This window comes from Thamnophis sirtalis, unplaced genomic scaffold (genome assembly GCF_051295495.1).
Source record: "Thamnophis sirtalis isolate CommonGarterSnake01/CBP01778 unplaced genomic scaffold, rThaSir2_p1.2 scaffold_3, whole genome shotgun sequence".
NCBI classification, from domain to species: domain Eukaryota; kingdom Metazoa; phylum Chordata; class Lepidosauria; order Squamata; family Natricidae; genus Thamnophis; species Thamnophis sirtalis.
In genome coordinates, this window is record NW_028261383.1 from 161,654,841 (window position 1) to 161,682,329 (window position 27,489).

The 27,489-nt window shown below is 39.6% G+C and overlaps 3 protein-coding genes across 5 annotated transcripts in view; 1 reads left to right on the top strand and 2 right to left on the bottom strand.

The window, feature by feature from the left end:
• The window catches only part of LOC106541489 (gametocyte-specific factor 1), a 65,941-nt gene extending 63,610 nt beyond the window's left edge, over window positions 1-2,331 (bottom strand). For 2 of the 3 annotated variants that reach the window (XM_087710630.1, XM_014056959.2), the window contains exon 1: window positions 2,228-2,331. The gene's annotated coding sequence lies outside the window, so the exon portion shown is untranslated. Of the gene's footprint in view, window positions 1-336; window positions 798-2,227 lie in introns of those variants that run through there. The other variant, XM_087710632.1, reaches the window with a different exon arrangement.
• Window positions 2,332-12,738: 10,407 nt separating this feature from the next.
• On the bottom strand, window positions 12,739-21,842 carry LOC148048284 (gametocyte-specific factor 1-like). The gene is made up of 7 exons (XM_087707895.1): window positions 21,804-21,842; window positions 18,967-19,097; window positions 18,073-18,199; window positions 16,600-16,677; window positions 15,485-15,527; window positions 13,983-14,021; window positions 12,739-12,884 (listed from the first exon to the last, which is right to left on the bottom strand). The coding sequence occupies exons 2-6, from the start codon at window positions 19,057-19,059 to the stop codon at window positions 14,000-14,002; spliced, it is 363 nt and encodes a 120-aa protein (XP_087564021.1). The 5' UTR covers window positions 19,060-19,097; window positions 21,804-21,842; the 3' UTR covers window positions 12,739-12,884; window positions 13,983-13,999.
• Window positions 21,843-25,780: 3,938 nt separating this feature from the next.
• The window catches only part of NCKAP1L (NCK associated protein 1 like), a 99,787-nt gene continuing 98,078 nt past the window's right edge, over window positions 25,781-27,489 (top strand). The window contains exon 1 of the mRNA XM_087710633.1: window positions 25,781-25,971. Within this exon, the coding sequence (XP_087566759.1) occupies window positions 25,870-25,971 (102 nt within the window). The 5' untranslated portion in view covers window positions 25,781-25,869. The remainder of the gene's footprint in view (window positions 25,972-27,489) is intronic.

A 27,489-nucleotide genomic window follows, 5' to 3' on the forward strand; every position in this document is an offset into this window, starting at 1 on the left:
CAAATGATACTGATATTATTGGGCAGTTTGAATAGGGAATACATTTTCCCCTTCCAGGAATAAATTGTTAATTATATGTACTTTCCTAACGTTTCTTTAGTTTTACATAAATATAGGCAAAATATTTTTTCCAAGTCTTGCCATTATTCAAAACATATAAAATACTACTTGATGAAAATATTAACATTTCAGTATAACCTTGCAAACAGTCTATTTAATTAATAAATCTAAAACTTTAAAAGACAGCACTATTCATATGTTCCTGCTAATTTAAATGTTAGCATTTATAAAACTATAATCTCATTAATCTTTATAAAAAATCAAATCAATAATAACCTTTAGAGCAAAGTATGTATGTCAGCTTGCCCTAAGAGAATTTGAAACAATTACAGGATATCTGCTATAATTCTTATCATCGAAATCCAATAAAATGATAGTAACTTGCTTTCTAAGTGATAATACAGATAAAATAAGACAATATTTCCTGGATAAAACTGGGAAAGATGGCTACAGCTCCTAAAATAACCTTCCTAAGCGAAAAGCTAAATTATAAAGTCACTCAAACAGAGGTACTATCTGACAAATAACCTAAACAATAGATCTCCCAACATAGATTATACCAGGTCAGAGAACTGAACTTGGAGAAAGACCATAAGAAAACCTAGTATCAGAATAGCTCTTTAGATAAGAATCAGATTTTACAGATAGTCCTCAACTTACAACAATTCAGTCCAAAATGTGTTAACCGAGACATTTGCTAATGGATTTTGCCCTATTTTATTACCTTTCTTGCCTCCATTATTAAGTGAATCACTGCAGTTGATAAGTTAGTAATCTGGTTGTTAAGTGAATCAGGCTTCCCCGTTGACTTTGCTTGCCAGTTGTTCACAAAAGGGGAATCACATGACCTTGGGACCCAGCAATGGTCATAAATAAAAACCAGTTGCCAAGTATCTAAATTTTGATCACGTGACCATGGGGGAATGTTGCAAAGGCTGTAATTGTGAAAAATGGTCATAAATCACATTTTTCAGCGCCATTCTAACGTTGAACGGTCACTAACTGTTGAGGACTACCTGTACTCTTCAACTCATACAAGCAGGAGAGGAAAAAAATGGAAGGCAGGAAGAAGAACAGGAAATCCAATAAGACACACATAGGCCAGATGTTAAGGGTGCTGCAACTATGCATGGTTTCCATTTGAAATTTTCAGAGCCAGGGTGAAAGGAGCAAGAGAATACTACGGAAGTAGATAAATTGCTGGTTCTGAAGACATGAAACCCTGACTATCACAGTTACGTAAGATACCACTGATCTGAATATATCTAGAGAAAGAGGACCATTGCTAAGTCACCCTGAAACTAGGCTCCTTAAGGAAAGATGCTGCTCCTACAGGAAGCTGATGTTGCAGGGTGGTTATTGTGAAGAGAAATGGAAGTGAATGGTTCGCACACCGCTTGGCGCTCTTGGAGAAAAAGGAAAAAAAGCTCTTGGTTAGAATAAGCAAACAAGTCAAGAAAGAGAGGCAGGACAAGACTGGAATCCACCATGTTCCCCTCTTTTGTACATCACTGTGAGCTAATTTTTTATTTATTCATTTATTGTCAGATAGCCACCCGTGTTCCTCTTTCATACATCACCCCGAGCTGATTTTTAATTAATTAATTAATTTGCTTATTGGTTAGGTGACTACAGTGGATAACCAAGTACCCATCTTGCAAATTGTATTGAGAAACCAGATTAGCCAGTATAATTGGTAGAAGGTTCTAGCATTGCTGGCTAATCTATATTAGCCATAAGGCCTTTTATTAGAGCTTCGGAAGAGAGACTGAAGGTAAGACGTCTTCCTGCCACTGTAATCTTTAAATGTTTTAGCGCCGATATTTTTTTCAGCCTTATACAACCCTAAGAGTCCAAATAAATATGTTGTAACCCTAACCTTTACCACCTTCTACAGAAATACATCCTGTGCTATTTTACAGCCTACTTATTTTAAAGCCCCGAAACCGACACGTATGCCTTAACTTCACCAAAAAATAAAATAAAATAAAAAAGCTTTATCCTCTTAACGCGGTTGGTGCTCGGCGGGAGAAAATAAATAACTAAATAAATCTCAAGAAAGCCCAGGACATTAATAAATGGCGGCCCTGCCCTTTGGAAAACACCACCCGGTATCAGAGCGGGACGGGGAAGCGAAACTCTCGAAGCCACGTAAAAGGCCCTTTACCTACAAACCCGCTCCTGGGAGTCACACGCGAAAAGAACTTTCCCCCGCCAATGTGCCTCTTTAGAGCGCATGCGCACGGCCTCACTTCCGCCCGCTCTTTTTTTTCCTCTCTCGCTGTCTGCTAGGCAGGTGCGAACGGGGGCGGGGCTGGTCCTTCGGTCTGTGGCTCGTGCTGCGTCCCGCCTGAGCGCGCGAGGATTGCTGGCGCGAGATCGGGTTGGAGTAGGACGGGCTGCCGATAGTTTTGGCCTTGGCTGTTCTCAGAAACAGGCTGATGTCCTTTTAAATGTATGGTGCCCTTTGTTGTTGTTGTTCAGACGCTGACGGCTCTCCCGTGGACCGCAGCACGCCAGCTCCCCACCTGCCCTCCACTGTTTCCTGGAGTTTGCCCAAACCCATATTCGTTGCATCGGTGACACTTATCTAACCACCTCGCCCTCTGCCTTCCCCTTCTCATTCCGCCTTCAATTTTCCCCCGACATCAGGGTGTTTTCCAGTGAATCCTCTCTTCTCATTTGGTGGTCAAAATATTTGAGCTTCAGCTCTTCAGCTCTCCCTCCAAAGGATAATTAGGGTGGATTTCCTTTAAGATGTCCCTAGTCCAGTGTTTCCCAACCTTGGCAACTTGAAGATGTCCGGACTTCAACTCCCAGAATTCCCCAGCCAGCGAATGCTGGCTGGGGAATTCTGGGAGTTGAAGTCCGGATATCTTCAAGTTGCCAAGGTTGGGAAACACTGCCCTAGTCATCATTAACTGAGACAGATTTACTCGGTTTATCTTTTTTTTTTTTTTGCAGTCAAACACAACGGAAGCCTCCCCCCCCCCCCCCCCCGCGCGCCTTGCTGGAAAATAACACTGCTTGCCCTCCTTGCTAGTGGTGCATCTATCACTTCACCTGTTTTCCAGGATTTCTGGATAGTAATAGTAGATGGTAATGGTAGATTTTTTCAGTATATAGGAACTTATAAAGAGGCTGGAAAGATAATGAGGGGAGTGTTAGATGCAAAAGAAATAAAAAAAGTTTGCTAATAGTTACCCTATAAATAGCAGCTTAGGCCAGACTGCCAAAAGCTCGTTTCAATTCATTAAGGTTCTGTCTTAAGAAACTTACTAATAATGAAGGCTGAAAGTTCTTGCAGATTGCAGTATTTTACTGCTGATCCCAGGGTAACTTTAGGGAATGTTGTGTAATACTTGCTTCTGGCTGTGAAGAGCTGGACAGTTAGCATGCAGGTCCATCTGGTCCTGGAGATCTGAATTGTGTTCTTGTTAAGTTGGAATTCTGCTCTATGAACTATTAATAACCAATTAAATTGCCTGAACACAGTTCAGAAAAGACTGCAAACAACAGTTCTGCTTTTTCTTTGTGATCTGATACCCATTTGCTATCTTCAGTGAACAGCTGACATGGTTTCACTTCTCATCCTTCATTTATTTTTAAATACATACAGTATTTTTTTAAAAAATACATAACAGTATTTACAAAGCCTTTTTGTTAACTTGTTAACTTGGATTTGTTCTGAGCATGTGCTGTCCAGGCATCATCTCCACAAACCCAAATTTCTATATGTGCCCTCCTTTTGTGATCTGTCCCTCTTTCTACTTCAAGTCATTTGATTTCCTGTTTTCCATAATTCTTTCGGGACAACCACATTTCGCTCTTTTTATGGGCATCCATTTTTCCTCATTGGAATTGTTTGTGATTGTGCTTTCAACATTTCAATATTTTTTTAGAAATTCTTACCCATCTTTTTCCCATTAGTTTATTTTGTGGCATAGTCTGGTCTGTAAGTGCTCCGAGTACATAAAAGTTTTTTTAAAGTTCAAAATTCAGTACACCACTCAGCTTCATTTTTTCTTAACATCAAAAATTCTGGAAAAATGTGGAAAAAATGTTTCTTATAAGGATATATTAAATGAGAAGGGTAACTTGAAAACCAGATTAGAACTAAAAGACCACGGGGTGGAGTTAGAGTTGATACAATCATGTTTTGTGAAAGATGTGAAGGGTTCCACCACAAAACCGCGGTCGACTAAAGCGCGCTCGACGAAACCGCGTACCTGACGTCATCACAGTGCGACGAAAAAAGCACGCTGTGAGCGCTAAAGTTAAAATTAACCCCTAAACCTAAACCTAACCCCCCGAAACCTAACCCTAAACCTAACCCTTAACCTAACGCTAAACCTAACGCTAACTCTTAACCTAACCCTAAACCTAACTCTAACGCTTAACCTAAACCTAACCCTTAACCTAACCCTAACCCTAAACCTAACCCTTACCTTAACGTGAATTGGCTTGCTTTCAAAGCGCTTTTTAAAGCGCCCTTTTTTTCCGCGGTCGCTGTTGTTGCGCTGCTGATGATGTCAGCGACGCGCTTTAATCGGGCGCGCTTTAGTGGACCGCGGTTTTGTCGACAACAAAACCGCGCTCGACTAAAGCGCGCTCGACGAAACCGCGTACCTGACGTCATCACAGCGCGACGAAAAAAACACGTTGTGAGCGCTAAAGTTAAAATTAACACCTAAACCTAACCCCCCGAAACCTAACCCTATGAAGAAAGGGTTTTTATAGAGAACTAGCAACACTGGACAATAGTGGGGACTGATGACAAATTGATATAGATACTATGCAATTATTTATTAATCCAGTGCTTCTTGTCCTGTCTTCAGGTGCTTTGGAGAATAGCTTGACTCCCTCTTCTTTGTGGCAGCCCCTGAGATAAACAGGATAACTGAAGAAATGTCTGTAGCAGTTCTCTGTTGAAGGAGAAGATGCAAAGAATTAGGTAAGTAAATTGTATATTTTTGTTCCCTGGCATGTCTACCAATTATAATCTAATTTTTTATTACAGGAGATTGGCCAAGATGTTAATCATATTGATATGGTTGCTTTTGGGCAATAAGCAATTTTTCTGCAAAATAATTTGAAAGTGGATAAATATCTGTTACAGTAAAAAGGTAGTGTGCAGTCTAGGGTGTAGTGCTTATTTCTGTTTCTTGGCCCAAGGGAGTCAGCATTGTCCAAAGGCATTTTCTGTGGTCATGTGGCCAGCATGGCTGTATACAAAAGGCTCATGGAATGCTGTTACCTTCCCACCAAAGTGGTACCTATTAATCTACTTGCATTTGCATGCTTTCGAACTGCTAGGTGGCCAGGACTGCGGCAAGAACAAGAACTCACCCTGTTACATGGCACTCGAGTCTCGAACCTGGACTGTCATCTTTTTTAGCTGACAAACTCAGTGTCTTTAACCACTGAGCCATCCCACCCTAGCTATTACATAGATCAATATTAATAAAATGCCAAAGTGAGATATTTTTTTTGCGGATATTTAAACTAGAAAACTGTCCAGCTAAACTGCCTTCAGTGAAGAGGTTGTTTCAAAACCCTAGTTCTGAAATCAACAATGTTATACAAGTTGCAATATGAGCTAGGAGGATCCAGGAATTATGCCTGAAATTATGGAAGCCTTGCGTTTGGTTTGGAAGAAAGAGATGAAAATCATCAAGTTCTCACTCTACTTCCTTTCATAGGACAGGATATCTACATGAAGTCCTCAATTTACAACTGTTTAGTGACCAAAGTTACAATGGCACTGGGGGAAAAAATACTTATGGCCCTTTTCACATTTATAACCTTTGCAGCATCCCCATGGTTACATGATCAAAATTCAGGTGCTTGGCAACTCTCATATTTATTATGATGGTTTCAGGGTCCCGGGATCATATGGATCACCTTTTGTGAAATTTGTACAAGCAATGCCAATGGGGAAGCCAGATTCACTTAACAACTGTGGCAAGAAAGGTAATAAAATAGGGCAAAATTCACTTAACAAATGTCTCGCTTAGAAACAGAAATTTTGAGTTCAGTTGTGTTTGTCAGTCGAGGACTATCTGTATTTCAATCCCTTCAGAGATCTATTGGCTCCTTAGTGACAGACTTGAGAAATAACAATGATGCTAGGAAAAGGAATGGAAGAGAGAGCAGATAAACTTAATTCATAGAGAAAATAGCAGCCTGCCATAACCTGGTGCTCTCCAAATGTGTCGTGCTGGCTGAATATCCTGGGAACTAAAGGCCAATTCATTTCAACTTGATGAGAAAAGGCTCCCTGAACAATTTTCACATTATGGATGAGGTGGGAAGCATGCTGTGATTAGATTGCTTGATCAGGAATTGTGCTAAGGTTGAGCGAAGATGGAGAATCTTATCCCATATGCATTCCGGATTTTGGCAGGATGGATGTAAAAAAGAAAAGAACAGACAATGGTATTTGTAGGTATGCTTGGATTTGCAGAGTGGGGTGAGGGTATTTTTTAAAAATCAAACAGCCTTCCCTAAAGCTTGGCTGCATTCAACCCTTAAAAACCATGTGCCAATTTCCTTTCTTTCTTTTTAAAAAAAAATCAGAATGCAGGATGTCATTTGACGATGAGATATGCGACATATAAATTAAATAAATGTGTAAACCGGCCACCTAACACAAAGATAGCTGGGCATCAACCAGAGAGAGATGAATGACCAGCTAACCATACCAGAAGCAGTTTGATGTGTTGTTTGATGTGCTGTACATGGCTGAGCTTTCCTTGTGGATAATGTTAGATATAGATTAGAATTACATGTAAATGGTCTTAGATTGTGTGCCTTCTGAATGGATTTCTGTTCCAGAGAAAAACAGCTTTGTAGACTTTAAATTAAGCCAGCCTGGTTTCTTCCTGGAAAATAAATCATGGAAGAATAATGTCTAATAATTGTGCCTAACAGAGCAGGCATGCCTAATTAAGCCCATGATTTTTCACCTTCAAATGTATTGTTCCTTCTTGCATAAAGTATAAAAGTACAGCTGTCTTAAGAATATTAAAAATAAGCTAGCTATTCATTTCATGCTATGCATGAAATGAATAGCATGCACGTAGGTAACTTTCACTGCAGCTAAATAATTCCTCTCTCTTTATTTATATGGCCAATGTTTGCTGCAAAGATAAAGCATGTTTTTTTTAATATTCATTACAGAATAAATTGTGGTATAACAGTCATAGAGTAATTTTGTCCTTGCAGAAGCTATACAATATATAAGATTGTCTAGCTGAGTCTATTTTTAAGTTTCCTAATGCTGTCACCTACAGCTGGCACAAAGGGCTCCTTGGCCCTTTGTGCCACCTGTAACTACAAAGCAGTGGTGGGTTTCAAAATTTTTTAGAACCTCTTCTGTAGGTGTGGCCTGCTTTGTGGGAATGGCTTGCTGGCTATGTGACCAGGTGGGAGTGGCTTGCCAGTCATGTGACTGAGTGGGAGTGGCTTGGCAGTCATGTAACTGGGTGGGCATGGCCAACTTGTAAAATGTGGTGTAACTCACTTAACAACGCTCTTGCTTAGCAACAAAATGTTGGCTCAGAAACTGGCACTGAAGTGTGCAAGTCTTAAAGCTGTCAAGTTACAAGACCCTTGCACCCCTAACCCTTTAGAAAAAAACCCCAGGGGTGTTCAAACTTGACAGCTTTAAGTCTTTAAGGTTTAAATAGGACCCTTAGAGGTGGGTGGGGCAATTGTTGAGCCAGCCAATCATTGAGTGATGGGCGGGGCAAGCGTGGTGCGTACGGATGGGAGGGAGGGAGGTGGAACCGGTTCTAAATGGCACAGTAAATTTGTGGAACCCCTTCTATAGAAGAGATTAGAACTGGCACGAACCCACCCCTGGTTCAAAGTCTCCATTCTGTCATGTTGCAGAACAAGGGAGTTTACCTGTGGGTTTCTACAGAAAACCACACAGAATTCTGAATGGCACCTCACGTTTACTTATTCTGGTATTCCTAATTTGATTTAGTTTGTCATAACACAATACTTGCTATTGTGAATTTTAAGCCATAATTAATAGTTTAGCGCTATAGGAGAAGCAGGACACTATTTTTCCAGCCTCTGGTTTCTGCTAACTATGGCTTAGCATTATTACAAGCCCAGCTATTAAATACTGTATTGAAAAGATTAGCTGATAAAAACCAAGCTATGCATCCATGCCTTTGCCGATGTTTGGATCCAGGCTTAACTATAATTCTTCATTTACCATTCCACCCTTCAGTACATAGAAATGAATAGGGAACATAATCTTCCAAAAAGCATAACATTGTGATTTCTCATAAAACATATATCTTATATACCTGTTAGACAGATGCCTCCAATTTCCTAAAATGCTATGAGCAATGATGGAATTTATGCTTAAAAACGTTCGAAGGTATTGGAGTAAAAATACAAGGATGCTTGGCTCATTTGAAAAGCGAAAGTACTTTTGCAAATAATAGCTTTACAAAAGTGAGAATACTTATTCGGCTCCTGAGCCATTTTTGTTTTGACCCTTCTCAAGGTTACCATCCTTGAAAAAGAGATAAATCCCTTGAGCAGAGTTTAAAAAAAAAAAAAGAGCTTGAAAAGTGAATTGCTCTCTTGCTGTGGTGCACTTTCCCTGAGACTTGTGTTGAAATTCAATAAAACCTAAAGAAAGAGAAAAGAAACCTTGACAGCCTTATGTCAAAATAAAATTACAGGGGGACTGCTGTCTGCGTACAGTAATTTTCTTCTTTTCCACATCACTGATTTTAAAAATGCTCTGTCTCTCTTGCAGGGAACCTGCTGCTCGCGCAATTCAAAAATGCAAATATCTGGTGAGAGTGAAGGAAGAGTGTAAGAATACTCAACATTTAAATAAAAGTCTTAATGGTAAAAAGAGTTGACTTGAATTAGATATGACCACTCATACTTGATTAAGAAGAAGTGTCTACTGGCCACATGGTGGTAGTATTGTCTAGAGGTTGGACAAAATTAATATTTCTTTCCATGTTTAAGCCACTCCAATAACCAAAGACCGTAAAAAGAGGACTAAGATAGTACTAGATTACTAAGGATGGGTGAATATCCACTAGAAGAGCAATTTGGGGGAGGTGGTAGATTTCTTTACCAGTTTTGAATTTTTGAAGGGACTGGAAAAGAAGAAAGGACTAGAGAAAAGGACTAGGAGGGACATGACACCAGCATTCCAGTATTTGGGAGGTTGCCACAAAGAGGAGGGGGCAACTTATTTTCCAAAGCACCAAAGGGCAGGACAAGGAACAATGGATGGAAACTAATCAAGGAGAAAAGCAACCTAGTAGTAAGGAGAAATTTCCTGACAGTGAGAAAAATTAACCAGTGGAACACCTTGCCACCAGAAGTTGTAGGTGCTTCGTCACTGGAAGTTTTTTTAAGAAGAGGCTGGACAGCCACTTGCCTGAAATAGTATAAGGTCTCCTGCTTGAGGAGGGAGTTGGACTAGAAGACCTTAAAGGTCCATTCCAGCTCTGATTGATTGATTGGACTTGATGACAAAAAGCAAACTGGTTTAATGCAATCAATGGAAGCAACAATCACAAAAGATTTTCCACTATGTATAGTGACCAAACTGGCAAGGACAATGGAAGTCCTCATCTTCAGGTTAGAAGCTGACACACAGCTTCTTGTTTCAAGGCTGGGCTGTCATGACATATTTTACTCGTAACAAAGCTTGGCTCTCTGTTCCTTGGGTTTGGGGCAGAGCATGATATCACACTTCCCTTCTGTACATAAAATACTGGTGTTGTGGTAGAGAAACCTGATAAGCAGGCCTAGCTGAAGTCATGTCATGTGCTTAAGGGGCTTGCCTTCAAGGAGCAGCCGGTGAACAGAATTACTATTTTAGTTTCACAATGAAGAATGACATTCAGAGTACTGAATTTATGGAGTTTTTTTTACCTACTCCAACCACAGGTAGTCCTCCATTTGCAACAGTTCATTTAGTGACCATTCAAAATCACAACTGAATGACACTGAAAAAATGTGACTTATGACCGTTTTTCATAGTTATGACCTTTGTAACATCCTCATGGTCACATGACCAAAATTCAGACGCTTGGTAACTGACTCATATTTATGAGGGTTGCAGTGTCCCAAGGTCACAGAATCCCCTTTTACGACCTCCTGACAAGCAAAGTCAGTGGGGAAGCCAGATTCACTTAGCAACCAGGTAACTAACATAATCAACCGCAGTGATTCACTTAACAACTGTGGCAAGAAAAGATGTAAAATGGGACAAAACTCACTTAACAAATAGCTCACTTAACAACAGAAATTTTGTGCTCAGTTGTGGCCGTAACCTGTACAAACTTTTCAATGAAACCAAACAGTAAGACTCTCCTTTAATACAATCCTTCCCTTTGTTCCTATACAGGATTATACTAATTTAATTGTTTGTTTATTGGTCTTGTATACCACCCACTCCCGAAGGACTCCGGGCAGCTAAATTAAATCATTGGATGAGTTTGCACAACTGCTTGTGCCACAATTTAATTCAATATTGTTTGGGTTCATACAGACCATATTTAGTCCATCGTGTTGTACAAACATAACCATCGATTAAAATATTTTAAGCCCTTATCCTGATAGTTCAATTGCATCTCACTCATTTGAGGTTGGATATCCATCTGTCTGAAGTGATGTGGGGTTTCCTGCCTAAGCAGGGGCTTGGACTAGAAGACCTTCAAGGTCCCTTCCAACTCTTGTTATTCTATTCTGTTCTATTTCTTTGTTTTCCTTTCTACTAATCAACTTAGTAACTTTTTCTTTGAATTATTCTGTCCCTCCCAAAGAATCCCTTAGTGATGGTTCTTGGCCTAACTAATATCGGAATCAGCCTGTGTCAGGTAAAGGAATCTTTCTTCAGACCTTTTGTTTTCAATTGAAGTGAAAACAATATACACATAGCTAGGACCTGTTATTTATGCCTACTTATTTTTCAGAAGGTCTAATGGCTAGTTAACTATGAGATAAGAATGGAGGCGTGGAGAATTTGCCAGATTGCAGCTAAGGTAAATTATTTTTTTAAAAAAAGGAATAGTAACAGATTGTATTCATGGTTCTCTAAACACAATTTGGGTTAAGTTGGATGGATGGCATGATGAGGCAAGCTACAATGTGGTAATATGTAGTAGGTTTGATAGAGCGGCATCTTTAGATTAAACCTGGATAACAGTTTTCGTGATTGCAGAAAATTGCTCATTACTTCATGATCATCATTCGATTCTTAATAAAATATTTAATATATTTGTATTCTGCCTTTTGGCTGACAGAAGTCAAGGTCACTATATGACATTTAGAGCGTGATACAGAATTACGATTTTTTGTTTGTTTTCAAAATGCAGTGGTCATTTTTGAAAACATGGATGCAGGATGGTATTACTCTTCTGTTCTGTTCTGTTCTGTTCCGTTCCATTCCATTCTTTATTTTTATATCCTGCCTTTATTATTTTTCTTCCATATACATGCATACATACATGCATGCATTTATGCATGCATGCATGCATACACACACACATGCACATATATATATATATATGCATGCATGCATACATACATACATATACACTGCCAAGACAATCTCAATCTTACACGGGAAAAGACCTGAATACAACAAGACCAGCATAATTGCTGGGAGTTGTCCTCTTGGTTCAGTTTTGTGATCCTAAAGAAATGAGTGAAAATGGGTAAAATATGTTGTAAAGAGTAGAGCTTAAAGAAATCTTGCAAAATTCACACTTTGACAAACAGTAAGTTTCTAGAGACAGTTACCTTTTACTTTTATCCTTCCTCTCTCCTCCCTTAGATGCAGAAAAGGGATGGGGTTTGGCTAAGTTCTTGGTTCATCTCATGCATGATACCTATATAAGTGAACCTAAAGATTTTTTGTTTAGGTTTTGGCTGAGCATGATGTGACAGTTCGTGCAAATAGAAACAACCAAAATTGGTGAATGCTCTTACAAAGGGATTTATTCTCAAGTTCTCATTTAGCTTGAAAAGCTTTTGAATATAGTTTTGCAAATGTTGTGCATTTTATAGTTGCCCATTTGGCGCAGTGAGTAGAGTGCAATACTGCAGGTTACTTCTGCTGACTGCCAGCTGCCTGCAATTTGGCAGTTCAAATCTCACCAGGCTCAATGTTGACTCAGCCTTCCATCCTTCTGAGGTGGATAAAATGAGGACCCAGATTGTTGAGGGCAATAAGCTGACTCTGCAAACTGCTTAGAGAGAGCTGTAAAGCAGTATATAAGTCTAAGTGCTATTGCTATTTGCTATCTATGGTAATTTGAAAGGGACTGTGGCTAAGAGGCATCTTATGCTTATGAAATGTAGTTCTTCTGATCAGAATGCCATCCTTAAGCTTCTTACAACATTAAAGAATCTCACTTCCACTCCATATAGGGAGATGTAACCTAGAGGTTTCTCCTGAGAATGGCTGCTAAGCAGAAGCACAAGTGGCAGCGTGGCAAACTGGTTTGAGTGCTTAGGACCAAGCAAAATTCAAATTCCCCGCTTAATTATAAAGATCACTCATGATTTTGAAGCAATAGTTCCTTCTTAGTTAAGGCTGTCTTGTTTTAAGGAATCATGTATCTACAGCCTCATATTTTTGGAAAGAGCTGAATGTGTAAAAAATGACAGGTAAAGAAAGAGTTGGAGATACTTTATTTTCAATTTCATTAAAACATTCGAATAAAATACATTTAAAAAAAATTAAAATGTTTAAAAGGATTGTCTTGAATTTTTAAAAAAATTGGTCCTGATTTCTTCTTCCAATGGGGTCTTCATGATAAAACCTGGAACAACAGGGATTAGTTAATTTTTAATAATCTCAGAATGGCTCATACCACTCCCTCAAACTGCTTGCAATCTGTCAACATTGATAAAGGCCCAAAACAAAGGAGGGGAGGGAAGATGCTGCTAATTATATTTATCATATACTGATTTTGAGATGTGAAAAGAATCCTGCCTCTGACACTATTATTAGTTTATCTGAACAAGAAGTCCTAAGCTAGGGAAAGTTATGTCAAAACTCCAAGCAAGAATATCCACAGAGTGTGTTTATGCCAAGTCTACCATCTTGCAAATTGTAACATAACACTACCAATGCTGAGACTCTAAGGCTGCCTTTTCTAGCACAGACTCTAGTCCGATGTACTGTTCATTTTCTTGCATTGTAGGCAAAAAAAATTTTTTCTTGCCATCCTTTCACTGTTTACTTTGACTATATTGGTACCATTTCAAATTGGAAAAAATGAATTTGTGAAAATGGGCCCCTTTTTTGTCAAAAGAAATTGCATGCATGGCCTTATGGAGACTTATAGAATGCTGCAATGGGCTGGGGGGCGGGGGGGGGGAAAGGCCCATTTTTTGCTAATTTCTGCCCTCCCCAGTCCCCAGGAGCTCTCTGAAAGCCTTCCTAAGGCTATGCACGGCCATTTTGGTGAAGGGGCGGGGCTTCAGGAGGCAAAAAATGTTGTATTTGATGTATGACGCACCCAGATTTTCAGCCTCAAAAAAAAAGGTGCGTCTTATACTCTGAAAAATATGGTATAAATAATTTAGTAACACTATCTTAAAATACAACAAATGATCTCTTCCTCCCATACCCTATCTGTTATCTATAAATAAATTTACAAAACATTTCTGTCCCAATGACAAAAAAAATACATTAAGGGTTTGAGATAATGACATATAGCAATAGTAATAGCACTTAGACATATCGTAGTTATCTAGAAACTGTTTGCTTCTGTGGATATGTGGGCCTTAAAGAATCTGCACCTCAGTCTGTCTCAGGGAAACCGTGGTTTATAAATCACACTGGATTGGCTGGACTATCCCAAGCTAAAATTTAGAAATTCTATAATAGATTATTTAATTCTATAATACATTACCGTGTAAGTTGTAGATTCTACTTTTTCTGGTCAGAATAGCTATCAGGAAGAAAAATATGAGCATCAGTAATTATGTACAGTATGCCTTAAATTAGCCTCATCTAACATTCTTTCTCTAATACACACACACACACATATGTTTTGTGTGTGCGTGTGCACACACACACACACACACACACACACATATATAGACTTAAACAGTTCTCCAAATAACAGTAGAGCAGCTTTCATTCAGGGCTGGAAGAATACAGTGCATGGTTTCCATGTTTTAATTTGTAGGGAAGATTGGAGGTGCAATTCCTTCTATCAAAACAGAAATTGATTCTAGGACAACTGATATTCTATGAAGAATTCCCTATCAGAGTCAAGAGGAAAAATATATGCAGAGATTGTGAGAAGATATATTTGACATATCATAGATATGTTTGATAACTATTTATTTATTGAATGTATATTGCTATTTGCCCATGACGACTCAAGGTGGCTTTCAGAATCTAAAACCATAGATAGATAGATAGATAGATAGATAGATAGATAGATAGATAGATAGATAGATAGATGATAGATAGATAGATAGATAGATAGATAGATAGATAGATAGATAGATAGATAGATAGATAGATGATAGATAGATTTGATAACTTTGTTATAGACCAATTCTTTATAAGTCGTAACTTATAAAGCCCTTCATGGTATTGGACCTGGGTACTTGAGAGACCGCCTGCTGCCAATTACCTCCCAAAGACCCGTCAGATCACACAGGTTCGGCCTCCTCCGGGTTCCGTCCACCAGCCAATGCCATCTGGCTACTACCCGGGGGAGGGCCTTCTCTGTGGCAGCTCCGGCCCTTTGGAATGAACTCCCCGCGGAGATCCGGACCCTCACCTCTCTCCAGGCCTTCCGGAAAGCCGTCAAAACCTGGCTGTGCCGGCAGGCCTGGGGTTGATGAGTTCCACTCCCCTCACGACTGGTATGGCTGTGCGATTTTCGTGTATTTTAATTATGTGTACTGTTGTTTATGTTCCCTTTCCCCTTTGAGTTGTTCGCCGCCCTGAGTCCCTCCTGGAGAAGGGCGGCATACAAATAAACCAAAACTAAACTAAACTAAACTAAAAGAACAACTATCCAAAGAAGACTGCTGCCTGCCAATACTGACTCTTGCCTTGATTGTCTTGTTTCCACTACAGTGCATTCTTTATGCAGTAGCATTTGTAGACAACTCAGAAACATGTAAGTTGTCTAAGCAAAAGCATTTTTAATATGCAACTTACACCCATTGTAGTATTGTACTATGCTTACTCTCCCCACATCCCCCATGTGGCTTATTATTACATAGGTCTTCTACACCATAAAACATACACAACAAACGTATACCCCTTTGACATAAAAAGTTGATTGTCCCAGATTTAAGAAACGCTACTGAGCTTGTGTCATTTGTTAACCATTTTGATGCTGAATTAACAGGCGAAATAACAGGCAAAGCAGTTATTCTGTTGACTCACCTCTTCCCAAAAACAAAAAGAGGAGCAGGACATTTATCAGCATCTTAAAAAAAAAGTAAGTAAACAAGTATTAGATGCTGTTTGCATAATTACATAGCTGGGAAGCTCTTCTTCGGTTTTTGCACAAAGTGCTCAAGTTGATAAGACATGAACTACATACTCTCATGGGATAGTTATTCTTAATGGTACTGTTAAACAAAATTATTATGCCAAAGTATCAAAAGCCTTCTAGATACAAACACAAAAATATTGTTCGGATCCTACCCGTTGGGTTCAGAATCTAAGAAGCAGGGATAGCCGAAACAAAAATAAGAGGAAAGAAAGACAGCAAATATAATACTTAAGCGCCAGTCAGGAGAAAGATGGGGGTGGGGGGTGGAGTTGTCTACTTAAGCCCTTTTTTAAACCATTGTTCTTATATCAGTGATGAGCGACCTTGCTGTTCTTCCCATCATCTAGGGCAGCACCCCTGCATGCAGTTTTGAACATTTTTCTCATCAAAGGTTCTTAAGACAACACTAAACTTCATAGAGCATCTCAAACATGTGAAAGATGCCTTCAAGTTTTCATATTATCTAAATCTAAATTTGTCTCAATGGTTGCAATTCAAAAGTGGAAAAAGACCTCTTGGCCTACCTAAATCAGCAGGAATACTTAATCATTTGGAGCAGTGGTGGGATTCAATTTTTTTTACTACTGGTTCTGTGGGTGTGGCTTAGTGGGCATGGCATGGCTTGGTGCACATGCCTGGGTGGGCGTGGCAGGGGAAGGTTACTGCAAAATCCCCATTTCCTCCCGATCACCTGGGACTTGGGAGGCAGAGAATAGATGGGGGCAGGGCCAGTCAGAGGTGGTATTTACTGGTTCTCCAAACTATTCAAAATTTCCGCTACCCGTTCTCCAGAACTGGTCAGAAACTGTTGAATGCAACCTCTGATTTGGAGAAAGAGATCTGGTTCCTTAAATTGGTTTTAAGCTGGGGTTTCCAAGCGGGAAGGAGTTACTGGTTTGTCATAAAAAATAATAATAATTGCATTCAGTTCAATTGTAATGTGTTTCAATTTGGAAATATTTGTGCACAGTTGTGGTGCTGTATTCTGGAAATAAAAACTCACCAGCTTCCCAGTCTTCCTGCGAAGGTGGGCATTCCGCACCAGTTACCTCTTTGAATCCCATGTTTAGATTGGGAGCCCCTGGAAGCAAAATGTTCAGAAACAGTTATGGACAGTGATATTGATATTGAATAGTCATGAACAGTTATGTACAGTTATATTGAGTTCCCGGGCTGAGCGTGTCTCTTTAAGACGTTAGAGCTCATGTTTGTGAATTCACATAAGGAGAAATTGAAATTCAAAGCAACTCTGTTGCAAGGCAGCAAAGGGTAAGATCCTGGTCTCTGATAATAGAATCTGAGAACAGTATCTTTATTAGCTTTTAGAACAAGCTCTTGAAATACATAATATTGCATAGGCTTTTAACTGCAGAGTACAATTGTTAATTTTGATTTTACATTTGCTTTACTCGCTTTAAGTGTCATTAAATGTTTTTAACATTAATTTTAAATGTATGTTTTATTTTAAACTGCCAGGAGATTTTGGTAGCTGCTCTATCAAGTTAAATGAATAAAAATAAAAAAGAGGTCATTTTGTGAGAAAGAACCTGCTTTGGCATAAAATATGAACATTAATGGAAGCTCTCCATTGTCTCAGGTGAGATCCCTTCTTAAATAAATATTTTTTGATTATTTACTGAGAGAGGAAAGGGGAACAGAAGAACAGCTTCTACTTTGTACAACATATAATTTCAGACACATCTAAGTCAGTCAGTCAACTGATGGACCATTAAATCTTCTTTCAGGACCAAAGATTCAGTACTGCCCCCTTTATTGCTTCATGTCCAAGTTTAAATGTGGGAGGAAATATGTTAATTGCATATCTTTACTTCTCTTTGGAGGAACAAAGCATAAAATATTCCTAAATTTCATTTCATAAAATCAAAGAACAGAAGGGAATCACACGCTTTTCTAGAACGTTCCTGTACTTACTCTATTTCATAATAGTATATTTCATATTCTTTGCCCTGGAAAATTTAATTTTATGGCATGTAGAGAAATATACAAAGTATTCATGTTTTCTCTGTTTGGAAAGTTCATTGAACCTCCCATGTCTCCTTGCAAATTCCCATATAATGCCAAGGTTTATATGTGTAGCAATTTTAATCTTCCTTCGCTTATTTGACTTCATTGTATGTCAGTCATGATAGCTTTTCACTTTGATTTCCTTACTCGTGATGTCTAATTTTTTAAAAGAATGAACTCGCAATCATTAAAAAAAGTATTTTTCATACCTGTATTGCTCACTATAAATTCATTTCTTCTCTTTGCACCTTATTTTACAACACATTTGAATAAACAGCATACAGTCAAGGCAGCATATTTATTTGGTTGAAATAAATTGGGGATGCTGATTTCTGTAGCCAGCATAACTCTCAGCTTAATTCACACATTTTTCTTAACAGCATAACCTATTACATCATGCAAGAGTCATAGCGAGCATTCAAGCAGAAAAAAAGAATCAACAAACCCTCACCGTTGGACACATCCAGAGCAATTTTATTCTCACAATTTTCAAGATGGAAATCAAATTCTTCTTTGGGAATTCTATGGCGAGCATTATAGGGGCATGTTGCTAGTTTTTTAGCGATCTTCTCATTGTTCTAGGCAAAAAACAAAACCCAAGAGAGGATTATAATGTAGAAATTAGGGCTGTTTCCAAAATTCTGTCATCAGTATACTACAGGAAATACGTTTTTGAAATATAAAAGAGACAGCAGAAAAGGAATTGTCAATCCATTTTTTTTAACCCGGAGGAGCCCTCACAGTGCCATTAATATCTCAGGAGTGGAAAATTAAGGGATTTAGCAATCTTTTGACACTTAACACAATTTCCTAAGGAGCAATGAAATGTGGAACATGAAAATAGATCTTGGCAACAGTAAATTTCAAGATATAAAAAAACTCCATACTTTAGGAAAAGGGTTTAAATTCAATCGAACTTGACCATTCCAAGGAAACTGTATGGGCTCGCTACGGCAAGATTGCAAAACGCCACCAGTATAAGTTTTACATATTACTTTTTAATCCACAATTTTACTGAATAACATTCTGCTTTGGAACCTGCAAAATGTTCCTTTGTAGGCAGTTCTGAATCTTCAGGAAGTGGTATGATATGGAACAGGTCTGTTTTGTGTATTCATTTTAGGTCTGCTTTGTGTTTTCATTTCAAGGACTCACTTGGAAGGAGTTCTGCTTTAATGTTGAGTAAGAAACAGCGATAACAGCTCAACATTGGGGACAGCACATCTGGTTTCAGAGTCGGAACTTTCTGTGATTAAATGTTTTGAATTTCTCTTTTTCAGTTTTGTCTAGCTTGGCTTTAAATGTCAACACGCATTGCCTATGCCACATTTCATTTTCTCCTTACCTCCTTGCACTTCACCAAGTGATAAGGGAAACGGCTGGCTCTGATCTGGTGGTTTTTGTCATAGGGACACTGAACCAGCCGTTCTGGATCCATGAGAGACGTGGGAAGGCAGCTGCTGGGTGGTTGGGCTCCTAAAGATGATGAAAAATAAATTATTGAATAGAAAGGTACTATTAAATAGCAAGGTACACAGATGTATATGCTAAGATTTAGAAAGCATAACAGATAAAAAATGGGACCCTTTTAATGCTAATATATCTAAAGCCATCCTAATTATTTCTGAAATTTTAGAAATTTAGACATTTTAGAAACCATGAAACCATGATGTTCAGCATCCTGTAACCTATCTTATGCTGTCCATTAAAAAAAATACAATCAGAGGTGGTATTCAGCAGGTTCTGGAGAACTGGTAATGGAAATTTTGAGTAGTTCGGAGAACCGGTAAATGCCACCTGTGACTGGTCCCATCCCCATCTCTTCTCTGCCTCCCGAGTTCCAGCTGATCGGGAAGGAATGGGGATTTTGCAGTAACCTTCCCCTGGAGTGGGGAGGGAATGTAGATTTTACAGTTACCTTCCCCTGCCATGCCCACCAAACCACGCCCACAGAACCATTAGTAAAAAAATTGAATCCCACCACTGCCTTGGATATAATACATTCAGGTTTCATTTAGGAAAGTTGTTGCAGCCACATGATCCTCATTTTGAACATTCAGTGACATTTACAGGCATTCAATTCCTTACTTCCTACCCCACCTAGTAGTAGCCACTTGCCTACCTGCTGGGAAGGTAAGGGACCTCTGCAATCTTAGTGGCTGATGCCACTTGCTTCCCTGATCCTTGTGCATCCTATTAACCCTCTCTGATCTGCAGCCTCCCATGAACTTTCCTTGACCTATGCATCCTCTGTGAACCATACAGCACCTCTTACACACTCCATGACCCCACACAGCCTTGACTGGTACTGCACCCATATCTACCCACCTTAGACAGCACTTCCTGCATGCCCCCCTTTCTGCTCTCACCTGCATAGCATCTCCTGCGCTCATTTGGGCACCCTTCCTGATCCGAACAGCACCACTTGGACACCTCTGTATACCATTTTCGACCCACACTCCTGGGTATCCCCTCGCTTTCTCCCACCTGACAGTAGCCACCTATCTGCCTGCTGGCCTTGGACATGCAACTTACTGCTAGCTTCCCCACTGGCTTTCTCCCCACAAGCTTTCCAGAAGCAAAGTTAATTAGGAAGCCAGCAGGAATTCTATAGAGGGAGATATGGAGGAAGGGGGAAAAAATACAATGACAGAATGGCAGGAAGGAGGGAAAAAAGGAAGGAAGGAAGGGAAGAACTGGAAGGAAGAATTGCCAATGCTTCCTGCCAGTTTCCCATGAGATCAATATGTTCCCATAAGTTGCTCCCATTTCTATTGCTTTTTTGCCCACCTGTGGTCATTCTGATTTCTCTGTGTGGATAAGAAAATATCCTCAAAACAATCCAGTGGGGAATAGGTGGCAAATACACTGCTAAAACTCTTGTTCCCCACAACCTTCATCTGTACATCATGGGGTAACAATTTTTGAACCAAGGTAACTCAAGTTGGCTAACTTAGAGAATGTTTTCAAAATCTGGAGCCTATGAACACTGACAGGATTGAGATTTGGCAAAGTTTATAAAACATTTTGTTATGTAAAAATGAAACTAAAACAGTTTATGACATAGTACAAAATGTCATAAAACATTTCCTGTGCTGAGGTTTCACTGTCTTCAGCTTGGGCTATTTTCAAGACAGATGCATCTCTGTATCACAACTTTTCAGTAAAGGCTGCATATTAGATGACCCATCATTGTTGAAGGCATTGAGGAATATGGTAAGGAAATGATGATGACCCAACAGGGCATGGGTTTCTAATGATACCTAAGCCTATTGTTAAATGGAGGATTTACAAACTGTACTGACATTAAATACTTGGTTAAATAAGCCATAATAGGTTGGATTTATATATCATGTTAAGCCATGTGATTTGTTTGGCCACGTATTAATCTGACTATATAAATATCATACCAAAACTGTTGGGATTGGTTCAGTTGGTTCATTTCTGATTCACATTTCTGATCAGAAATCAAAGTATGGTTTATATAGTATAGCAGCTTTGCTCACATAGCAAGCTAAACCATGTTTGATATTGATTTAAATGGCATAGAAATCAGTATTCTAAGTATCATATCTTTTTTGTTTCCCAAACCTATGCAAGTTGAGTGAATTAGAATTTCCCCATTTAATCAGATTTTTTTTTCCAAAGCTACTTTTTAAAGGGGGGAGGAGGCTATGAATTTTCTTGACTAAGTTTGCACAAATCGGCTAATCTGCAGCTTTTTAGTTAATTAACCCTTGCTCTGGGTTCACAATATATCTATCTATCTCCAACTATATTTTTCATGCATTCTATAAATCAAATAGGGAAGTATATATTGTGTTTTATAAACCACAATATCTTAGTTTGAAGCATGAATCAAACAATGTTTAATTCAACTAACTAGATTTAAACAAATTTTATATTAGTAGAACATAAGCCACATCATGGCTTACAAAACATTTGTTATAGTCCGTATTCTTTTTTAGTATGATGAACACAGCCAATAGGTTCCTTCACAGATCCAACTCCGACCAGATGTATTTATTTTTTCATTCCATTATGTGTAAGGGGTATTATTTTATTGTGTTGTGAAAACACAAATTTTGTTTCATTCACCAAACGGGCTTAGTACAATAGATGAAACCCAGTCACAAACGTTTATTGAATAATTAAAGCAGTAACAAAGAACAAAAGACTTACCGTGTGTTCCTGCTTTCCAGCTTATTCCTCCACAGACTGTTAGCTGAATTAAAAAACAAAAAGGTAAGTTCGCATATGTGGAAAAAAAAGGAGGAGGGCATTTCATATTGCTTTTTATTCACTCAACTTGTATATACCCACCTATCTCAAACAGGTGACACCCTGGCAGACAAAATAATTAAAACAAAACACAAACAAAAAAGAAATTAAATACAAATATCAACCAAGAGATATCTGTTAGTATCAACATAGCCAGGAAATGTAGCTCTTCACTCTAGACCTGGGCACATAATTGTATCTTCAAGGTCAATAGTTAATCTCAGAGAGACACGGCAGAAAAAACATATCATCTGGTCCCCAGCAACCAAACTTCCTTGGCTGGCAGGACTCATAACATGCCTGCGCTGCAAGACCAGATTGAAAGCGTAAAAGCAACTGGAAGAAAGTGGTCCCACAACCAAACACAATTCCCCAAAGCAGCAGCCTTACGTGTACCAAATAACCAACCTTTGCAGCTCAGTGTTTCATCAGCTGAAGCTTCTGAATGCTTTTCAAGGGCAGGCCTATTTTATAAAGTAGCTGGCCATTAATGGAAACACCCGCCTTTCTCCCTGCTCATTTTATCTAATTGCCTTTGTCTGTAGCAGGGCAAAGAATTACAGCTAAACAATTGGCTAACTTCACGTGGACATAGAGGTTTCTCCTAATAGCAGTTGAAATGTAGAGTGAACCAATGGTGGGAAACGTGGGAAAACTTTCTTGAAGAACTTTCTGACATCATTGTGTCCAAGGAAACCATTGTATTACAAAAGGTGGGGGACTAAAATTGCATTCACCCTTGTCTATCTTTAAAAAGTATTATGTATGCTTCAAAAATCATTCATGTAAAGAAGTCTCTCAACTACAGAATAATAGTGATAGCACAAACCTATTGTAGATAGCATACTGGTTAATGGTTTTAACTAGCTCCTTTCTCACTAAATGCTAAATACCTAACAATGTGGCTGACATTGACTAATTTGTGGGCTCAGTAGTCTCATTAATGGTTCAAGGTTGAGCAAACCCAGGCAATTTCATTAAGTAAGCCATGGATCAATTAACCATGGATTGGGTTGTTTTGCAAACACAACCACTAGCTTGTTTCATGATTTGCTCTTCCCTCAAAATTTGATCTTGATTTTGACTTGTTTGCCTAGAGTTGGTACTGCAAGTCAAGTAAAAAGATTCAAAACTCGGTGTGAGGAAGAAGGTTTTTTTTTTTTTTTTTTTGAAAAATGCACTAGGAAGAGACTCATAGTTGGGGGAAAAGATCCCAGTTTGAAGAAAAGCTGGATACCTTGTTTGACGTGTACAGCAAGGATAACTTCCAAGCTAAGATTGGCAGACATCCCACCTCAACTCTTTCCATTTGTATTGCTGATTACTGGTTCTGGGTAAAGAAGGGGCAGAGACAGTAAAGAGAGTAAATCTGTTTAGAGTAGTGTTGCTAGAGCCATGAACTCATCTCTTTGTTCATTAGTACAATTGGCATAACATAAGGACTATTGTGCTCTTTCTTGAAACCTCTTGTGGTAATCAAAAGGAGCCTGAAAAATTCTTTTAGGGCCAGTAGCCTTTTGGCAACTCTCTTGTTTAGGGGGGGGGGGGAAACCCATTATAGCAATTTGGGTTCCTGTTTTGCAGTTTCCTTCTTACCTTGAAGGAGAAAGCTTGAAATAGGGAACCTCTCTGTTTTTCCCTGTTATCTTTCTTTTGTAACTATACATGGTGACCCTTAGGTTTGGTTGGGCTGACAGTGTTGATGAACTGCTGACCACCTGGACTAGTCCTACAGGTTGTTTTTTTTTTTGCAAGCTTGGTTCTTTTATACAGTTTAGAATTAGGTTTCAGGTTTCAGGTTTCAGGTTTATTGGGATTTATATGCCGCCCTTTTCCCTGAGGGGACTCAGGGCGGCTTACAACCACAGGGGAGGGGAAGTGCAAGGTCAAAACAAACACTTTGTGAACAAAAGAAAAATAATAAAACACAACTTTCATTCAGCAATCAAACACTCGGGCGGGTAATTGGAAGCCTATCCCCAGGCCTGCTGGGAGAGCCAGATCTTGAGGGCTGCGCGGAAGGTCTGGATCGTGGTGAGGGTGCGGATCTCCATGGGGAGCTCGTTCCATAGGGTCGGGGCAGCAACAGAAAAGGCTCTCCTCCGTGTGGTCGCCAGTCGACATTGACTGGCAGATGGAATTCGGAGGAGGCCCAGTCTGTGCGATCTGATTGGTCGATTTAGGGAGGTAATCGGCAGAAGGCGGTCTCTCAAGTACCCAGATCCACTACCATGGAGTGCTTTAAAGATGGTCATCATTATCCTGAAGCGCACCCGGAGACCAACAGGCAGCCAGTGCAGCTCGCGGAGGACAGGTGTAACGTGGGCGAACCGAGGTGCGCCCACTATCACTCGCGCGGCTGCATTTTGGACTAGCTGTAGTCGCCGGATGCACTTCAGGGGCAACCCCATGTAGAGCCCATTAGGTGCTTAGTTATTAGAGAACCATTATTTTATAATAGCAGTAGACTTATATACCGCTTCATAGGCCTTTCAGGCCTCTCTAAGCGGTTTACAGAGAGTCAGCATATTGCCCCCAACAATCTGGGTCCTCATTTTACCCACCTCGGAAGGATGGAAGGCTGAGTCAACCCTGAGCCGGTGAGATTTGAACCGCTGACTTGCTGATCTAGCAGTAGCCTGCAGTGCTGCATTTAACCACTGCGCCACCATTTTATACTATAGTGATTAAGGTGCCAGGCTAAAAACCAGGAACTCATCGTGTCTAGTCCCACCTAGGCACAAAACCAGTTAGGTGATCTTGGGCTAACCACTCAGCCCTAGAAAGGAGGCATTAGCAAACCACTTCTGAAAAACATTGCCAAGAAACTTAAGGGACTGGACCAGCTTGTCACTAGTTGCTAATGTTAACTTGAAGGCACAAAAAACTCATGGACCTAGTGATTGTATTCTCATGACATAGTCCTGGTTACCTAAATACAGTAAATCCTCGAAAAAACCATAAATACAAAAATAAAAACTGATTAAGAAAGAACAAAAAAGAACCATCAATGGCAGGCGATCTTATAGGCAGTTTGGTCCTGGAGTACTGTAAGTTATTATTAACATAAATACCCCGGGGGAAATAAGCATGACTTCAATTGGTTTCTAAATGAAGTCAGATTTGGAAGCTGATTAAATAGCAGTTAGTCCTTGACTTATGGCTGTAGCTGAGCCCAGAATTTCTGTTGCTAAGTGAGTTTTGCCACATTTTACAATTTTTCTTGCCACCTTTGTTACGTGAATCACTGCAGTTGTTAAATTAGTAACACTGTTGTTAAGTGAATCTGGCTTCCCCATTGATTTTGCTTGTCAGAAGGTCGCAAAAGGGGATCATATGACTCTGGGACACTGCAACCGTCCTAAATATGAACCAGTGGTCAAGCATCCAAATGTAAATCACACAACCATGGGGATACCGCAATGTGCAATGATCATAAGTGTGAAAAATTGACATAGGTCACTTTTTTTTACTGCTGTTGTAACTTTGAACGGTCACTAAATGAATTGTAAGTTGAGGACTACCGGTGTTCATTCATTTAATCCATGGGCATCGGGGATAGGTTTCACGGCGATATCCCCTGTTCAGCAGGTGAGTTCACAAGGTTAAAATGCGACTGACTAGACTGTGGTTCATTATGTCATGTTATCGGAACAGAGCAGTACTAGGTAACAAGTAGGCAGAAGTGAAAGAAGCTGTTTAACTGCAGGAAAGGTTAGCAGGGTGGGCCTTGCCCCAGAACTGCTCTGCTCATTGAGCAGCCTGGTTACAGGAAGTCCCAGCCTCATAGGGGAAGCTGCATTCTCCACTGCCAGAAGAGGAAGCGTTGTGGTGAAGTCTGCATGATAAGCTGAAAGCCCCAAGAGCAAGTCGTGCCACAGGAGTTGTGGCTGGGTGTGGCCTGCTTTTGAATTTCTCCCCTCATCAAGCCTGAAGCCCCAAGGGGCGCTGCCGATTCCTTGGGAAGATGTCCCTGTCCTCCGTGTACGAGCACAAATTTGCCGAGAAGCTGACAATTCTTAATGACAGGGGCAAGGGGGTGCTCATCCGCATATATAACATCAAGAAGGTAGGTGCTGATGTGCCCGCGGTGGCATGTCATTTTGCTCCTCGGAGAATGAGATTTCCAGCTGATCCTAAGGAAGGAATATAGCAATGTCTGGGGTCTATAAAGACTGGAGCCTTTCTCTATTTTGTTCTGGCTTACAGCAAAGATGGGAGGCCCAGGTAGCTATAGAGAAGATCTCCTATTAAACTTGGTTTGAGGAAACTGGTGGATAGAGAAAAAAATAGTGCAGCCTACAACTACCCCTCAGAAACACTAGCTGCAAGAAAGATTAAGAAACAAGTGGTTCTTATATAGCAAGTATATGGTAGTCTCAATAAAGCCCCGGGAGCACTTTTTGTTTTTAATTAATTCTTAGGTGATGCTTTAGAAGAAAATAGTTTGATCCCCCCCCCCCCCCCCGTCAATCTGCAGCTTTATTCTAATTTTCTCCAGCTTCAGACTTGCTTTCCTTCCGGTATCCCATCCTAACCCTTCTTCTAGACCAGGAAAAATATCCGTGTCATTATTTAAGTAGTTCTCACAGCGTATTACACTGGACGTGATTTGATGTGCTTTGAGAATCCAAGCCTGGTGATTAGTTTATGGTTCACTGTGTTGTGTGTAGCACAAATCTAGATAGTTGGGTCTATGCTGTAAATCATTGGTTAATCTGTTGCACATAGTCCTTATGCAGACATTTTCTTCCTCCCTTTCTAGTATCCCTGCTTGGTGCAAACATCACATTGATAAAATGGTTTGTTTTGGTTTAGTGCATAGGTGGAGAACTATGGTCCCTTTATGACTTATGGATTTAAGCTCTCATAATTTCTGAGTCAGTATGACTCAAGGTCATAAGTCATAAAAGGGCCATTGTTCCCCACCCCTGGTTTGGTGTTTTGTTAGCGCTTATGTTTCTTTCTTACATAAAACTTGGGTTTATGGCTTTCTAATGTTAAATTAATCAAGCCAGTTGTGGTTTATTCAAATTATGGCTTAATGCAATGTGTGAACCTAGTTTGTGGTTTTAGCATGCTGCTTTTTCTGAACTGTCTTTAATGCCTACATTCTATTGTGGCCTAATGTTCCCTCCATCTGAGCAGGGACTGTTTTTCAGTTATGATTTCTATAGCACTCAGTGACAGAATTAAGATTATATTTTAAAAGCAGAGGATAGCGTGCTAGGACTTTCAAATGTTTCACGCATGTCCCAAATTTCTTCAGAAGAGCCTAAAAGCTTGACAGGGGATTTTTCCATCTTAACAAAAGTCATGTGAGCTAAATTTAGGACAGTCCCCCCCAATATGACATCATCCACATTTTTTAAAGTTGTCGTTACACATATCTGGAGGAGATGAGAAAGCTCTCTGAGAAAAGCAAACTGATCACAAGTTGACTATGAATGTTTGGACCAAGTGAGGATTTAAGCTGATATGCCTTTGGATACACCATCCCTTGAACTGCTAAGTACTATACCTTATTCTTAGCTGCTTTAATTACTAGTGATTGGAGAAGGCTTTAAGAGGAAGGAAGGAAACAGCA